The following is an 18,617-nucleotide window of genomic DNA, read 5'->3' on the forward strand; positions in this document are numbered from 1 at the left end:
CTGTGTGTGTAAACAGCTAGGCAAAATGATGGATGTACAGTCTGAAAGACCTGAATTCAAATCCAACCTCAAATACTTACTAGCTCTGTGACTCTGGACAAGTTATTTAATCTCTATAGCTCTCAAATTTCCATATCCGTAAAACAGAGATTATAATAGCAGAGTATGGGGTGGATAAAATCAGATAATATTTGTAAAGCACTTTGCAAACCTTAAAGCATCATATGAATACCATATATGAATATATATGAATACGATAATCATAATAATAAATTATATTATTACATATATATTCATCATCTTCATGATTTTCCTACATTTTGTTCTCCTCTTCACCAGGAAGCAATTGCTTCTGTAATGCAAATTGATCAGTTAAACTTTTTCAAAAGTTACTTGCATAGAGCACTAGCCCTGGAGTCAGGAGGACCTGAGTTCAAATCTAGCCTCAGACAGACACTTAATAATTACCTGTGGGACCTTGGGCAAGTCACTTAACCCACTGCCTTGCCAAAAAAACACCCCCCCAAAAGGTCACTTTGAATGATTCAAGCTTTTCTTTCCTTGCTTAGGGGAAGATAATAACAGTAAATGAGTTGAAGTGATGGGAATTTTCTGGTTTTGGTGGCATCCTCTGAAATGCAAGGTGTGGGGGTTAACTAGAAAGTTCTGTGTATAGCCTTCAAGGGGAGAACTGAGGTTCCAGACTTTTCTGTAGCAGGGAGATATGAGTTCAGGGGAGGCAAAGCCTCCTCTGACATCACAAAAAAGTAAAATGATAAAATAAATATTAATAATTGCTCAGTGATCTGTTTTATATATATATATATATATATATATATATATATATATATATAAAATGTAATTTCTGTAATCTCTAGTCATTTTCATAGCCAAAAACAACTGAATTTGTGTTTTAGCTTCATGTATGAGGAAAATCGAGAGGTGAGCCAGGGAGGAGCTGGGCCTTACCTCATATTGCAGTCCCTCACAAACTAAGTTGAGTGTTTACACTAAGCTTGTGTCTATTTTCTGTGTGTCACCAGTATAATGTTTGTAGACTCTTTATTACATATGTTCATTTTTCATAGTCTAGATGATGCATTTAATGTTTGTATATAATACATCTACTATTGCTGAGCTTGATTTTAACCATTTTAACCCCTGAAAGGGGCGTGCCTGGGCTCCCTCTATTAGACTTGTAGAGAGCAAATCATGCCCCCTCAGTCATGGGCCCCAGCCCACACCACTGCTCTCTTGTAGGTCTTTACCTGGCCCTTGAGGGTGAAGAAGATGGCAGACTCAAAAATGTGGCACCAAGATTTGTCGTGCTTCAGTAATTTTAAAAGTCTCTCTCCTTCAGTCAAGTTTATGTATGCCTGAAATCAAGATGAAGAGGTATCAAGGAAGGCAAGGCCAGGCATCCCAGGAGGGTCCCCCCTCCTCCACACACATTTAACCAGAGAACAGAACAGCAAGGAACAACTGCCAAGTTCCACTCCTGCTTCAAATGCTCTCTTAGCTTTCAGCTCTTAGCTCTGAGACATGACAAGTCTCTACAAAGTTCTACACACTGGAAGCTGAGGACTGCAAAGCAAACTCCAATAGGATTTACACACCTGCTGAACAAATTTCATATAACTACAGGTTCCAGAGTCCACCACAATAAGTCTGGTTTCTTCATTTCAAATTTTTACTTCCATAAAAGACAACAAATTCTTGGGAAGGACCTGGATTTCCATTGTTGGATAAAAATAGAATGAATGTTTCTACCTTCACCCCGCCACAACTCTTCCATGCCAGGTGGCTTAGGAGATAGAGGTCAGGAGTTCAAATCCAGCCTTCATACTTATTGGCTGTATGACTCTGGGCAAGTCTCTTCTCCCTATTTGCCAAGGTTTTCTCATCTGTACAATGTGGAAAATAAGAGCCCCTATTTCCCAAGGTTGTGATGAGGATCAAATAAGATACTAACCTTAAAGACTTCAGCACAGTCCTGCCATTGAGTAGGTATTTATAAATTACTATTATTATCCAGAGGAAGTGATTCAAATTCCCAAGAGAATGTGGAGCCAAGGGCAAATCTTCCTTCTTTCCCCTTGTTTCCTTCCCCATCCACCCACTCCCATAATATTTTGACACAGATGAAATCTGACTCAGTTCCATGACAAAGGCAACCTCGAAGAGTAAGAGAAGGGAGAAGTGACTGTCAAAAATGGACTTGAAAGGTAAGTATGGAAAAAGAGAGGAGGCCGGCGGTAGTCAGGAAGGCAGTCTCAGTCCCTCCAGAAGACTTGACTGGGAGGGATGGGGCTTATTTGATAACTCCATTTGAATCTCAAGTCTTTTTCAGAACCAAGAGACAATACCTATCTTCTCCCCATTCTGGGTCCTGACCCCTACTGTCCCAAATTACTATATAGTTCTAGTTGCTTGGTTCCCACAATAGCAAAATGTCCCTGACAGTTGCTGTTTTCTAGAAAGAACTTTGTCTGTTTGGTCCAAGGTGGCTAAGAGTGGACAGCTTACAAGACTGTAAACAACAGAAACAAGTTGAACAATAGACTATGGAGGAATCTGTCCAGATTCCAAGGTGATTATTGGGAGGGTACTATCAGGAGGGAGAAGGGAAAAAGTCCTTTCTTCCATCTGTCTTAGACCCCTATCTCAGAGTCATATTTTCACCACTATGCATATGAATAGATGGTGCTGGTATTGGCTCTAGTGATGTGGCTTCTAGTCATTGTCCTTTTAGAGATATACAGATTAATTTTGATACCTGGGATAAGCAGCATGCCCCCACAAAAATGGTGTTAAATCAACTTTATAAGTCATTATCTGAAAACAAAATAATAAATTATCAAGCTAAAATAAGTTGAAGGTGAGGTTACTATAGTGGCTTTTGGTTTTAATCAATCATCCTTGCTAATTAAGGGGTAAACTTAGTTATTTCTGTGCTTCTCATAAGACATAATGTTAACTATATCAAATTTGAAAATTGCATACTCTTTTAACATAATTAAAGTTTGACTTGAAACTTACCAAATAGTTTTCATTTAGGGTGATATAACCGGCTACAATTTCTAAGTAGTAATATAAGGCTTTGTCCAATTCTTCTAGAACTGTAAAATGGTAGGCAAGAGGCAATAAAACAGATTCCAGTACTTCCTGACACTGACAGGATTCTATTGGGGTGACTATTTGATCAGCTGCAGTAATTTTTTTTAAAGTGTTGTCGAGGAAATACAAGATTTTTGTTCCTATTTCTTCAGAGCTAGTGAAGAAAAACAGATAGTGATGTCAACTTAAAGCAACATCCTGTGTTTTCAGCATCAAAATTTCTTGCTTACTATACTGCACCATAATATAATAGAATCTGGATAATACTCCCACCTTTATCAGATCAAAGCAGATCAAATGGCATGCTTGACAAACCAATTTACCTGGCTTCCCTCAATTTCCCCATCTGAAAAATGGAAGATTGATGATACTAGCTTTCAAATGTCTCTAAGAGAGTTTATTATCTACCTATCCTTTATCATATTACTGTACCTGAGATCATCTCTCAAAATATCAGATTTCTTTGGAAGTCTTTTGTTGTTTGTGTAGACCTCTTCTCTTCCTAGAAAGCAAGTGAACACATCAGTTGCTTGGCTCATTTCTATGCCTCACGATGATGAAATAATTAGCTGATAATCTTGGACAAAAGTGAGAACAGATGCTAATGGAGAGAAACAATGGGGTAAAAACCAGACAACCCTTTGGCATCAATCTATCCACCAAAGCCTATCTCCAGAAGGTAGGTTTGTCTCACCAGATTTCAGAAAGCTATGAACAGAGCAGCATAGAATCTCTAATGTGCCTTAGAGATTACAGGCCAACTCTCTGATTTTCTGGGTGAAAAATCAGGTCCAGAGATGATGTGACTTGGCAGTTAGTGACAGAACTGGGAATAGTTTTAAAATCTTTCCCAATCTATGCTTTCCCCCCAAAATTATATGAGTTTATAGAAAAAATTATGTGGATTTTTTCCTAGTTGTTTCCACCTTCCCTAATTTTAAATGAGGGTGAAGGATGAAAAGAGAAAGGTTTAGATATTTACAGCTTATATTTGTTTCCTCTTCTCTCAAGTGAGAGGTGCCTTCCAGCTCCCTTCCTATGATTCTCAAGGAGCCCAGCAGCAGAGTGACACATTTAAAGTGTGATTCATTTTGCTGGCTGCCTGTTTGACCTAGGGTGAATCATTAAGTTTTCATTTTTCCATTTAAAAAAGAGGAATTTTTAATTCTGTTCTATTTCATAGCATAGTTATGAGAGAATGAGAGGTCCACAAAAAGTTCTCAGTTCATCAGAAGGAATACACATGGGATGTCATTATGTCATTCTGTCATCTCAGGGCTGAAGAAAGAAATACTGGTAATTTAAACCAGAGAAATGTTAAGAAAATATTGAGTTCATCCACAAAGATGGCACTGTGGTATAGATATATAGATAGCTGGGTCTGGAGTCAGGAAGACCTAGATTTGAATCCTACTTCAATCAGTTAACCATATGATCTTTAGTAAATCACTCAAGTTTTCTGAGCCATTCTTTCTCTATATAAAATTACTCTATGAGCTTTAGTTCTCAATATATAATCCTATGATGAAGCTTTAGAATAAAGGAAAAGCTAAAGTGTTAATAATTAAATCCCCTCAGGATTGTAGCTCTTGTTCTAGAGCTTTAACTAGTAACTTTGCTGTTAAACAGAAAAACTATGAAAATAGAGAGAAGAGGGTCTAATATAGAGCTCTGGGAATACAATAATCATTAGTGAACAACACAAATAAAGATCCAGCACAGGAAGACTGAGAAGGAATAGTTAGATAGCCATAAAAGAGTAGGGGCATGAAAACTCAAAGAAGAGAGTCTATCTAGGAGATGATGATGAAGTGTCAATGGTTGCATAAAAGTCAAAAAGAATGAAGATGGAGAAATGGCAATTAAATTTGGCAACATTAAGTAATTTTGTTGAGAACAATTTCAGCTTAAGGACACATGAACTGAACAAATGAGCTGAATGAATTGCTACTTGGGATCTAAATCTGATTAATTGCAGAAGTGAAAAAATCTTAAGAGGTATTCATGAGATTTTCCAATTTGTGATGTCCAAGAAAGGAGATTTTAGGCATGGCAAAGGATATACTCCAGACTTTAGTAAGTCAGATTTTATCAGGAAATGTAAAAGGGAAAATGAGTTGAGAGATTTTCTAAAAACAGAAATTTTCAAGATAGAATTACATTGATTCTGATGAGGAAGAAAAAGGGGACAGTACCTAAAGTGACTCAAATGATTCTGCAAGGAACACTTTGAAGTATTTTTATTTTTAAAGGATGAATACAAAATTCAGAATGAACTGCAGTTAAAAAGCAACACAAATAAACAAAAGGGGCTTTAAAAATGATGCCAGATGATAAAGAATAAGCAAGAATTGAAACTTGTGGTAGATGGTATGAGGAAAAGGAAAAAGTGAGTAAACTCATATTTTGCTTTCAAGGGCAATGATCTTCACATCTGAAAAAGCAGAATAGAGTAAGAAGAATTGGAAGCAAGATAGTTAAAGCAATGCTGATCTAAGATCTAAGATCTTGAAGAAGTCACAGAGAATGACACAAGTGCAAAGACTGAAGCAAAAAGTTGTTTCCATTTGTAAAAAATTTAAAAAAGGGAAAGAAGGTAGATCTTGCAATGTACGACCCAATGAATTTGAGATAAAATCCTAGAATGAATTATTAAACAGATAGTTTGTGATCACTGAGGAAAACTGTTATTTCTAGAAATCACAAGTTCACTTTAAAAAGGGTTAATAAAATCTTATGTGTAAGTAGAAGTATTTCATCTAAAGTGAAAACAGTGATACTCTTCATTGGTTAAACCAAAACTAGAATCTTGTGTCCAATTCTGGATGGGATATTCTAAGAGATGTTGACTAGTTTGAGAATATCCATAGTAAGGCAATTTGTATTCATTGAAGGAATTGGAGATGTTTAACTTAGAAAAAATATATTTACAGGGAATATTTAATTTAATTCAATTAGTATTTCTTAACCACCTACTTTATGCAATATGTACTCATGGGCATTCAAGTATGCATAAAGTTGTCATTTGGAACAGGGATGAGACTTTTTGAATGTGATTTCAGAAGGCAGAAGTAGTCCCAATGGATGGAAGTTATACAGAGGCAGGATTTCAAAAAATGCTGTTTGATAATGGGATAGTTTTCTTTTAGACTTTCTTGTCTATTCCTAGAGATGTTTAAGCAGAATATTGACAATGATCATTGATGCTATAGAGGAGTTTCAAACTTTAGGTGAGGATTGAACAAGATCACCTCAAGACCCCTCAAGGTGGCTGTTGGACTCTTGGATTGCTCATCCCTTGAGAAATTCTACATCTTTCTGTTGAAACAAATGTAAATGTTTCTCAAATTTGATACTGGGGCAGCTGGTGGTGCAGTATATAGAGTGCCAGGTGAGGAATTAGGAGGACCTTACTTCAAAATCCAGTCTCAGACACTTACTAGCTGTGGCAAGTCACTTAACCATGTTTGCCTCAGTTTCCTCATGAGCTGGAGAAGGAAATGGCCAATCACTCCAATTTCTTTGCCAAGAAAATCACCAAATGGGATCATTTAGAATCAGACATGAGTGAAACTATTCAACAACAACAAAACCTGATATTCCTCAAGTCTAAGCCAGATGTAGTCAACTATGATTTAGGTTGCCCAATGTTACAGACCCCACCCCTTCCTAGAATCAATGTCTGGAGTTCCTATTTGGGTTTTAGATAGGAATATAATTCTTTTACTTTTAATTCCATGGGTCTGGATCATCCTCTTAACTGTATTCAGGTCTAGGGTATTGAGCCGAATGTCCACAGCATAATGATGGAAGGGGATGAAGTCCCCACCCCCACAGTGCTCACACTTGTGAGCACTTTCCTCCAGGAAGCGGGCACATTTCACATGCAGAGCTGCCTTCTGGTCCTTGAGCCATAGCTCATAGGCTGTCTTCTGCATTATGGGTTTGCAGAATCTCAAGATGCGGCACTGAGTCACTTCATTTTCTAGGATACAAATCTGCTCTTCTTCTCCACCTTCTAATGGGAACAGAACACTTTTATCAGTTGGATCGTAGGCAAAAGCTATCTGTTGACCAAGCATGAATTTTTTAGGATTAAGAGTGGTTGTGCTCAAGAGAAAATGGCTCAGCCTTAGGTCTACTTACCTATTCCTAAGGAGGCCTTCAAAGCCATTGAACGGTGATGTACCACAAATGTGGCACCCTTTTGTGACGTTGCCAGTCGGAGCTCTTTTTGGTTCTGGAAGCAATAAAAGATGCTGGATTGAACGAGAGTTGCCAAGGCCTCCACCATCATCTTCATATTCCAACAAGGGAGAATTTCAAAAAGCAGTGCTGTAGTAAAGGTCTGTCCAATAATGGCAGCACACCTCACCAACATTTGTTGAGAAAGGCTCATGCTATCTAATTGGACTAGGGAGATTTCTGCAAATGGAGAGTCAAAGAATATGTAAATTGTCACCTGTCCATATCAGGTAATATGAGAGGTAAAAACATTACTGTTCTCTAAAGGAAAGTGTGTTTTCTTCTAAGAAACATTTTTAGAACCACTTTGGACCCAGTACTCAGACTTAGGATATAAAAGATATACTAATGGCCTGTATTTATACTGTACTTTAAGGCTTGCAAAGCACTTCACACATGTTATCTCATTGGATTGTCAGGAAACTTGAGAGGTTGGTGCTAGTTTTATTTCTAGTTTACAGATGAGGAAACTGAGGCTGGGAAACATTTAAGACTTGCCCAAGATACACACACACACAGCTGAGCTAGCAGCAGGAAAGCACTGCCCATGCATTGTGGCAAATAAAAGAAACAAAAGATTATCTCTGTGAAGAAAATATTAAGAACTGGGCAGCATTTCACCCTTCAAGGAATACCTCTCCCAAATCCAGCTACCAAGGAAGTCAAAAACATCACTGATTCTTTTGTCTCAACTTCTCTACCAGTGCTTCTGGAAGATTTCTCAGAGATAGATTCTAAATGGGGAACTATGAATGAACTACTATGGAAATCAGGCTTCCTTCCTTGACCCAATTCTTAGGTGACTGGTCTCCTTGATGTGATGATGTTTGTCTTTCATTCTCATTTATTTGTTTATAACATTACTACAATAGTCAAGTTGTAAAAGTAAACATAACCACCCCCCCTTCCAAAGAAGAGAAACCTCAAGAAAAATAAAGTGAAAAAAAGTATGCTTCATTCTGTATTCAACACTCTCTTTATCGTAAGTGCTTCAGAGTTCTCCTGGGTCACAGCATTGCTGAGAAAAGACCATCCTGCAATATTGCTGTTATTTGGTATAATGTACATTTCTCATAACTGCTCTTGTAAGGTTTTTACTGAGAGCATCTTGCTCATCACTTCCCACAACAGAACAACATCTTAATTACCACAATTTCTTTAGCCATTCCCCAACTGCTGGGCATCCCCTCAATCTCTAGCTCCTTGCCACCAGAAGAGAGCTGCTATAAATTTCCCAATACATGTAGTTTTTTTCTTCTCATATTTCATCTCTTCTAGCAGTGGCACTGCTGGGCTGAAGGGTTGGCATGGTTTTATGGCCCTTTGGGCATAGTTCCAAATCACTCTACAGAATTGTGGAATCACTTCACAACTCCTCCAACAGTGCTTCAATGTCTCAATTTCCCAACATCCCTTCCAACATTTGTCATTTTCTCCTTCTATCCTATTAGCCAATACAACAGTAGTACCTATAGTAGTATCTCAGGATTGTCCTTCATTCTTGAAGAAGACCTTGATCAGATAGGTGTTGTTATGACAGGTACATGCATTGGATTTGAGTGGGGGTGGGGTGGGGGCTGTGCTAAATCACCAGCCTCACTTTCTTTGCCAGAGCCATCTGGATCCAGTGGCCAGATGTTAATCAGGACAACTGGAGATGGCCCTGGATTTAAGACAAATGGGATGAAATCACTTCTCAAAGGTCACATGGCTAGTAAATGTCAAGGGCTGAAGGTTTCTGCTCTTCTATGTGCTCCCTTCCCCAGAAATGAATCTATCCCCCTGGCTTTCACTACCAGGCCCTTTATATTAACTCCTACATCCTCAAATCTGTATCTCTAGTCAACCTCTCACCCAAGTTCTGGTATCATAATTATGGTCCAATTGTTTGCTAGATACCTCTACCTAGATACTTCTCCATAACTTCTGATTCAATATATATCTAGGTCTCAAAACTCATCATTTTCATTTCTACATCCCTTAAAATAAAGTTTTTTAAAAAACACAACAGGTCTGACTCTGGACCACTTTTTTATCTTAGTAAATACAATTTGATCTTCTTTGAAGATTGATTGGTGCATTAAGATCATTCAGTTATTGCCATTAAAGATTGAGATGTGGAAGTCACAGGATTTTGAATTGAATATATATTATACTAACTAGATATGAGACCTCATGTGAGTAACTTTACTTTTCTATCTTTTAGTTTCTCCTTTATTAGAAAATGAAAGAATGATCTTTAAGGTCCCTTCTACCTCCTAAAATCTTATTCTTGGTTTGATGTCATAATATTCTTTGAGATGTATAACTTTAAAAAAAGCCTCTGTTATCAGATTTTTGGAAATAATTCTTCTGTGTTGAGTCATGATCACTCAAAAAAGTATGGTCTAACCATTTATGCAGGAAAAACAAATGCATGAAGAATGCCCCTCAAGCCAGCAAAACTCCCCAATGGGGCCAGAACCAAATTAAAATGTAAATGGAAAACATTTAACAAAATAAAAAAAATACAGTACAACATAGGTAATGCTATTTTGTGCATTTCTGAGTCAATTTCCTAACCTGTTCCCCTCCTAATCTATTTGACACCACTGGTCTAGACTATGATATTCAGTTGAATGGAATATGTACACATCTATACATGCCACATCTATGCAAGCATTTTATATGTATATATATATATATATATATGTACACACATACATACATATATAGATATGTATATCTGATGTTTGTCCTGCATTGTACAGCAATGAAGGTTAAGGGACTTGCCCAGGGTCACACAACTAGTTTTATATATATATATATGTATATATATATATATATATATATATATATATGTATATACACACACACACACACACACACACACACACACACATACATATATACTTGTCTGTCACAGGCAAACACTGTAAAAGGAGAGTGAGCTGGGCCCAAAATTGAACAGAAATAGGATCTGATCTCATAGTTCTTCCTTTTTTCTTAGAAGTTAACATCAAAAGCTAAGGAGGGCAAAGGCCTTATTTTCTTTACCTTTTAATGTTGCTGGGGGTGACATATTTTTTAATCTGACACCAGGGACAATGTCACACACTTCAATTTTATTTTCATTGAAAGTGGGAGGTAACATATCTAAGTGCATCTGGGATTTGGTGTAGTTTTCTATAGAGAAATAATAAAAATAAGAGATGATGGGAGAAGAGGAAAAGATGATGAACATTCATAATATCATTCCCTTTTGTTATTAATCTTGATCTTTTGAGAGGAATTGAGGTCACTCTCATGTAAAAAAAGACTTTCTGTGATGAATTTAGTTGTGAGAGAGGTAGAAGAGAGAATGCTACTGGACTTAAGTAGACCTTCCTCTAGTCAAACCCAATAAATGTACATCTTATATGTATACACATGTGCAATGTATTTATCTACATGTATAAGCATATATATTCTCTGAAGAATATTAAATCATAGAAAATATTCTTAATTTAGAATATTATATACTTAGATATTATAATTAGACATAGATCTATAACAAAATGGGATGACTTCCTTGTAGCAATTAATCATTGATTGCCAACTTTACAGGCACAATGAAAACCATAAGATTCATTCATTCAGCAACCACAATGTGCAGGGTCCTATGAAGGACAGCAAGAAGTCTGAAATATAACCCTTGTCATTCAGAAGTTTACACCAAAGAGATGACATTTACATAAATAATCACAAATACAAAAGTAGCATTTTTTGTTTTTGTTCTATATTTTTCTATCTCTAAAAAAATTAAATTTTTCTTTACATTTTAAATTTTGACTCTCTGCCTTCCTTCCCATACCATACTAGAGAAGGTCGCCATTTGATATAGGTAGGTAAGATAAACAGAGATCTAGCTATCTCCACAAAAATGTAAAACTATAATATGCATACTTCTATTAATCAGTTCTTTTTTTGAAGGTGGATAGCATCTTCCTTCATAGGTCCATTGTAGTTGATTTGAATATTTATAATACTCAGAATAGCTTAGTTGTTCACAGTTATTCTTTGAACAATATTACTGTTACTTTATACAATGTTCTCATGCTTTTGCTCATTTCACTCTTCATTATTTTATACAAGTTTTTCCATGTTTTTCTTAAATCAGACTGCTCATCATTATAGCACAGTAGCATTTCATCATAATCATATCTCACAAAAACAATAGTAATCATAACTGGTTTTGCAATTTCCCAGTTGACAGACTTCCCCTTGATTTCCAGTTTTTTGATACCACAAAGAGGTCTGCTATAAATATTTTAGAAAATATAGGTTTCTACCCCCCCCACCCAATCACCTAAGAAAACAGAACTAAAAGTGGTACTACTGGATCAGGTATACACAGTTTTATAACTCTTTGGGTATAATGAGAGAAAACATGCTGAGCACAGAAAATGGTATGGACAAAAGCAAAGAGAATATTTGAGGGACAATGAGTAAAGAAGAATAGTTGGAGCAGAGGATTTATACAGAGAAGTAGTTAGAAATAAAGATCGATTAATTATGGTATAACAGTTAGAATTAAGGTAGATTGAGGCACAAGGTTCCAATGATCAATCTATTAGTAAAGCACAAATTTACCAATAAACAGGATCTCAGTTTCTGCAGCAAAGCTAAGACTCCGCATGAGGGGGAGAACAGAATAAAGAACAGACCTTTGTAGGCAGGGAAAAAGTTATGATTGGCTGAAAGAGCTCAACATCATGAAAGGTAAAATCAAGGATTGATTGAGGGCTGAAGCTTGGGGGACAATATGATTGGTTGGAAATTGGGAATGGTGGGGCAAGCAATAACCTCCTCCTTCTTCCCTCCTGTTCATAGTTTGAGTCAAACTGAAAGGTTAGAGATAGTGGATCATGCTTCTTTCAATAACAAAGACATCCTTGAAGAATAGCTTGGTGGTGTAAAGGTACTAGACCATACTCCCTGGTGTCCATGCACATCTCTCAAGGACAGAGGGTTTCCTTGATGCAAAAATAGAACAGTGATTAGCAGGAGAATTGAATTCCTAAACTTAACTCATTACAGGCCTGCTAAATTTCGGAATTAAGTTCAGAGACAAAAAAACATCTGCTATCAAAACTACTACTTAAACTCCTTTACAGATTTAGTGTTATATCCAAGGAGTTGCTTTAGAGCTAAACAAAATAAGAACAATTCATTTCAAGGAACAAAAACACTAAAATCTCAAGGAAAACAACTTTTGATGGGGGTGGGGATATCATTTTCAGACCCCAAATTCATCTTTGTCCTGGCTGAGCACTTGAGAAGCTTCTCTAACTTCTCCCCCATGGCCTGGGAAGTTCATCTTTGGGATTACCTCATCATGCTGTAAGATCTCTTTAGCCTCAGGAATCCACCCCCTTGCTATTTTCTGCCTCTCCATCTGCAGAAGAGGGCCAAGAAACTCCATTTCAAGGGAAATCTCTCCTCAGAAGCTCACCTCATTTCTTATTTGGTAACATTACGCTGGGGAGACTTCTCCAACTTTTCAATGATGCATCTCTCTTAGCTCCTTGAGGGCAGGGCTTTCTTTTTTCTTTTCATATTTGCATGCCCAGCACTTGGCATGGTACCTGGCACACGGTAGGTACTTAAATGGCTGTTGAGTGTTGACTGGTACCAAACAGCAGGCCTTAATACTACTTGAGGTTTGTTAAAACAGTTTTTTTTTAACACTGGGACAGATTCATCATAAATCAGAAAAATTTAACTCACTGGTCTAGAGTGTGATAAACTCAAGAACCTAAAACCACTTGGGGAAGGGCTCCCTATTCTTTTTTTTAGGTTTTTGCAAGGCAATAGGGTTAAGTTACTTGCTTAAGGTCACACAGCTAGGCAATTATTAAGTATCTGAGGCTGGATTTGAACTTAGGTCCTCCTGACTTCAGTACTCATACTCTATCCACTGCACCACCTAGCTGCCCCCAAGAACTGTTGGGGAAACTGGAGGTCAGAATTGAGCTCAAGACTTCTAGGCCTGACTCTAGACCCAGTGCTCTATCTGCTGCTGCCCAGTTGCCTCTATGACTTAAAACTATTTACTTTATAATTTTTGATAATCTATTATTCATGAATATTTTACCTATCTCCAAATACTCTTCAAGGAGCTTACTGACCTTCAGGAATTCACATATAGTTCTTTTGTGGTTTCATTTTACAGCTTTGTCTAACTCTTAATGACCTGCTTTGGGGTGAACTCCTGAGGGTCATTAAGCTCCTTGAAGAGTATTCACTAATTTCACATATGGTTCTTTTGTTGTTGTTTATTAGTTTCACAATTTTGTCTGACTCTTTGTGACTCCCTTTGGGTTTTGTTTTTTTTTTTTGGCAAAGACTCTGGAGTAGTTTGCCATTTCCCTCTCCATCTCAATTTATAAATGAGAAAACTAAGGCAAACAGGGTTCACTGACTTGCCCAAGGTCCCACAGCTGGTATGTGTCTGAGATCAAATTTGAATTCAGTTCTTCCTAATTCCGGGCCTAGTTCTCTATTAACTGTGCCACTGAGCTGCCCATATAAGCCCATATAGAACTACATATGGTTCTTTAAGTTGGTTAATCTTCTTCAGTTTTTATGCTCACTTATTCTTGTCCTGTGACTCTCCTATCATTTGTTCTGTTTCCCCAGGATTAATTTTGCTTCGCTCCACCTACTGAGAAATTATTGCTGTTCAAATCAACCTCAAGAGTCTGCGGTTGGTCTCTCCCATGCAATCAGTAAAGGAAATATAACTTGCATGACTAGCTGATTTCTTCAACTCACATGAACATGCCACACATCACAGAACACTTTGCTCCTTCTGAAAAGAATTTACATGGTAAAGTTAAGGGAGAAAAAAACTGTCATTGTGTATGACTTACTGAACAGGACATGCCAGGCCACATTGGCCTTTTCTTCTTGCTGATATTGATGGATGAGGAGTACCTTATGATGGTCAAGATTTTTCAGCAGTTCTTCATAATAAAGTGGAATCCCACAGCTTCCTTCCATTAGGTACCTTTAAAAGAAGCAATAGGAACTTTGCTAATATTAAAAAAAAGTTTCTCTAATAAAGGAGAGGCAAGCAGAGGTTGGTAGAAATTGGAGTTTTTCCTTACAGCTTCCTGCTCACTAGAAAACTGACAGGGAAATGGCTTCATTTCCTCCCTCCTCCCCCTTAATCTTTTCTCTTTCCTTGCTCCTCCTTTCTCTTTCTGATTCCTAACCCCTTTCTCTTTTTAATGATCTTCTTGAGATGAATTGAACAGCAAATCATCATTCAACTAAAAGCATGGTATGCAGTTGAATAGTATCACCTGAACCAGAGATATCAAATTGGGCAGTCATTGTCCCCAGCAAATGGAACTGGGTAATATTTAAACAAAATAAATAAATATACAAAAGAACATAAATAATGGTAACATAATATGTGGCTTGCAGGGAACTTCAGGATTTCCATGTGAGTTCGACATCACTGACCTGAACTATGGCCTTTTTTTTGGATCATTTCATTTCTCCTCTCTATTCCTTCTGCCCCTCTTATTATATGACCCCTCCAGTTTTATGGCCCCTCTGTCTCCCCTTTGTTTCCAAAATCTTTTTTCTTTTCTCCACCAACTTTGCTCCCACTTCTACCTTCCTTTACTTCCTTGTAGCTTGACTTCTCTCTTTCTCACATTAGGGAGAACTACACCCCTATGGAGCCTCCTTCCTGTTTCTCAAGTTGCTGTCTATTCTGACCAATATGATCTTTTTCATAGGGGTAGGAGGGACAGGATCAAGGTCAATGCTAATACTATGTGTTAACAGCAAAAGACAAAGATATCAACTTCACTTCATAGTACAGAGAAAGTTCCCTTTAACTTAGAAAAAGTGGTGTTAAAGCTGTAGCTACTTTCACATCCCCTTTTCTATCAACCAAGCTCTTTTTCAGACCTAGGAATAGAATTCTGTCATTTTTGTCTCTTTGGGGGCAATCATGCTAGGAAACAGATGAATTCTCAAAGGCCTTTACCATTTTGGGGATTTTATAGACTATTCCAAAAATTTTGGTGCAGTTTTAAGTTTTTTTTTAATCTCAAAAGTAAAATCTACAAAATTACCCCTTCCCCCAAAATCATTTGGCAATTTAATTATTTAAATATTCTCACACTTGTTCTGTGAATTTTAAATAATAGATTTTAAATTTTATTTGAACAAACTGGGACCCTGTTGGTATTCAGTGCAGAAGTCATAGTGGGCAATATGGGGGGGGGGGGAGGCAGTAGCTATTATAAGCATTTCCTAATTGGGGTCCTAATAATCACAACACAACATACCACATAGAATTTTCCAGAACCGGAGTTAGAGATTGAAAGCAAATTGTTCCTAAAGAACGGAGAAAATCCCTTGAGGGCTACAGACAATTCACATCATTACAGTGGATTTTCAGAATTAAAAAAAAGCCATAGATACCTAATTTTTAAATGTACATTGGAGATCAGCCAGAAAACTAAGTAATCAGTCTTATAATAGTTTCAGAAGGCAATGGAGGATGTGTCACTTGACTTGACTTTGCACTCCCAGGTCTGTTTTATATTCCTAGACTACCATGGAATAGAGCCTAATTCTGAGGATGAAGGCCCTCTTCCCTTTTTCACTCAGGATTTCCTAACCTGTTTTGAGATATTACCAGAGTCTCAGAGTAAAAAATGGGGTCACTTACATTTCCAGCTCCTTGGGGATGCTGTTCACACTGAGGTCAAAGCAGACCTTGGACCGCATATCTTTCAAACTTATCTCACCAATGATGGCATAGGTGGTGTTCCGATTCTTCATGATGGAACTAGCAGATTTGCAGGGAGGGTCGATGAAAGGAGACAGTGCCAGGATAATAAACACAGTGAGCTCCTGGATTAGCTTCTCTAAGAATTCCCAAGAAGTTGTATCAATGTACTGGGCTTCATCAATAACGAAAATGAGCTTTTCTACTTTAATTGTCTGAACAAGGTAAGGAAGACAAAACCCAAGTTGGTGTAGGATTTTAGTTTTCATGACTATATGGGAAATCACATGTGCAAGTATTTGTTGTATTTGCAGATAGAAGGGATCAAATTTTAATGAAAAACTCTCAAATGCAATAAAATCTCAAGAATTTAGTTTCTATCAATTTGAAATTATGAATATTTAGACAGTACAGATACATAGTGTAAACAAAATCAGTGGGAGAAAAAACTTGTATTTTAAAATATAAATCCCATCCTTAACTCACACATCAGGTTTTAGAGAAATCCATTTACATGTAAACATTTGATGAGCTAATTGAATATTTTTACCTTATCAATACAATTGAACTTATGTCTATGTGATATCACTTTGTTGTATAAGTTTGATTTATAGTAGTAAATATTAATATGATTAAATTGCATTAAAACAGATAATGAACACTTTTTGGGTTAAGAGGTTAAGTGTCCAGGGTCACACTGCTAGGAAGTTTCTGTGGCTGAATTTGAATTCAGGTTTTCCTGACTCCAAGCCCAGCACTCTACCCAACTACCCCATAAAACTTCCTTTTTGGTTTCTCTAGAAATATCAAGAAATGAATATTGCTAAATCCTTTCTAGACTTATCCCCTTGAATAGGAGATAGGGATTAAGGTAGAAAAATCAAACTTTGAACAAAAGATATCTCTTTGGTAAAGATCATTAGCTTGCCCAGCCCCAGTTAAGACCAGATTAGAGTTAGTGTTCTCTTCTCAATTGAGAAAAGATTAGGATAATGATGAAGGGAATTTTCCTTCAGTCCTTGAGGAGAATCCAAGAAGGAATGGGCTAATTCTATTTGAAGAGTAAGTTACTTTTGTTATTGACTAGTGTTTTGGAATGTTAATTCAAAACTGTGCTTTTATATTGTGACTTTTTTTCCTTCAGGATTCCTGTAAGTAGTACCTCAAATTGTCTTGGGATAGAATCTGTTTGTTAAGTTAGAAATATTTGAATATAATGCTAAATACTTTTGTTTTCTATTTTTTTATTTTGGTAAGGCAATGGGGTTAAGTGGCTTGCCCAAGGCCACACAGCTAGGTAATTATTAAGTATCTGAAGCTAGATTTGAACTCAGGTCCTCTTGACTCCAAGGCCAGTGCTCTATCCACTGTACCACCTAGCTGCCCCTGCTAAATACTTTTGTATGGCAGATTTGGATCTAAAATACAGAACACGGGGTTATTTTTTTCTTCAACATACTTTCAGCAATATTTCAGTTAAAGACTCGAGTTTGGTTCCTGGTATGATTTCCTCTTCTAAGTTCAATTTTCCTTGTAATATTTTTCACTGCCACCAGATGTCAGTGGCTAAGTGTGATCTGACATTTACTCTCAGAAGGAACAATTCCTTTCCAACTCCTTTCAAAAGGATGTTCTTTATTTTTTTTTAATCCAGAAAAAGACTTCAGTTAAAACCATCCCACCTCCTTCTCTCTCTCTCTCTCTCTCTCTTTTTTTTGGCAAGGCAAGTGGGGTTAAGTGGCTTGCCCAAAACCACACAGCTAGGTAATTATTAAGTGTCTGAGACCAGATTTGAACCCAGGTACTCCTGACTCCAAGGCCAGTGCTTCATCCACTACGCCACCTAGCCGCCCCTACCCCCTTCTCTTTTAACAAATTCAAGTACAATGAACAACTGATATATTCAAAAATACACCTCTAAGTGATAGTAATAACAAAGTTCAAACTTTAAACCTAGTTCTAAAACCCATTCAATATGGGATTCTTTCCTAATTAGTGGAGATAAATGACCTCTCTTGTATGAGGGACTTTCTTGAGTCACTGAGACTCTTTGGACTTTGAGCTAATACTGAACTATCTTTGCAGCTGTGGTTTAATTTAACTTGGATTTTCAATATTTATTGCATTGGCTCATATTGTTCTTGGCTAATATTTTGTTGAAAATTTTTGCAAGCAAGCAGACAGAAGTGAGCAAAGACAACAGTTTCCTTCAAAATGTTCAGGGTGGGGGGGTGGGAGGAAGAAAATAGATTATGGATCAAACCATATGCAAAATTCTTTTATAAATATTATCATTTGATTCTTATATCAACCCTGGAGAGAGGTGCTATTATTATTCCCATTTTATAGTTGAAGAAATTGAGGCAGGCAGAGGTAAAGTGACTTACCCAGGGTCACACAGCTGAGGCTGGATTTGCATTTTGATCTTCCTGATTCTGGGCCTAGTGCTCTATCCATTCAACTACTAACTGTCTCTAGG

The 18,617-nt window shown here is 37.1% G+C and overlaps 1 protein-coding gene across 9 annotated transcripts in view; it reads right to left on the reverse strand.

Annotated features, from left to right (window-relative positions):
* The window catches only part of ADCY10 (adenylate cyclase 10), a 127,241-nt gene that overhangs the window by 42,409 nt on the left and 66,215 nt on the right, over nt 1-18,617 (reverse strand). For all 9 annotated transcript variants that reach the window (XR_012475592.1, XR_012475593.1, XM_074221919.1 and 6 more), the window contains 8 exons: nt 16,079-16,353; nt 14,256-14,392; nt 10,399-10,527; nt 7,264-7,542; nt 6,845-7,135; nt 3,550-3,619; nt 3,040-3,271; nt 1,269-1,376 (listed from right to left, as the gene is read on the reverse strand). Coding sequence is in view for 7 of the 9 variants with exons in the window: in XM_074221919.1 (XP_074078020.1) it covers nt 1,269-1,376; nt 3,040-3,271; nt 3,550-3,619; nt 6,845-7,135; nt 7,264-7,542; nt 10,399-10,527; nt 14,256-14,392; nt 16,079-16,353 (1,521 nt within the window). In the remaining 2 variants the exon portion in view is untranslated. The remainder of the gene's footprint in view (nt 1-1,268; nt 1,377-3,039; nt 3,272-3,549; nt 3,620-6,844; nt 7,136-7,263; nt 7,543-10,398; nt 10,528-14,255; nt 14,393-16,078; nt 16,354-18,617) is intronic.

This window comes from Macrotis lagotis, chromosome 2 (genome assembly GCF_037893015.1).
Source record: "Macrotis lagotis isolate mMagLag1 chromosome 2, bilby.v1.9.chrom.fasta, whole genome shotgun sequence".
Lineage (NCBI taxonomy): Eukaryota > Metazoa > Chordata > Mammalia > Peramelemorphia > Peramelidae > Macrotis > Macrotis lagotis.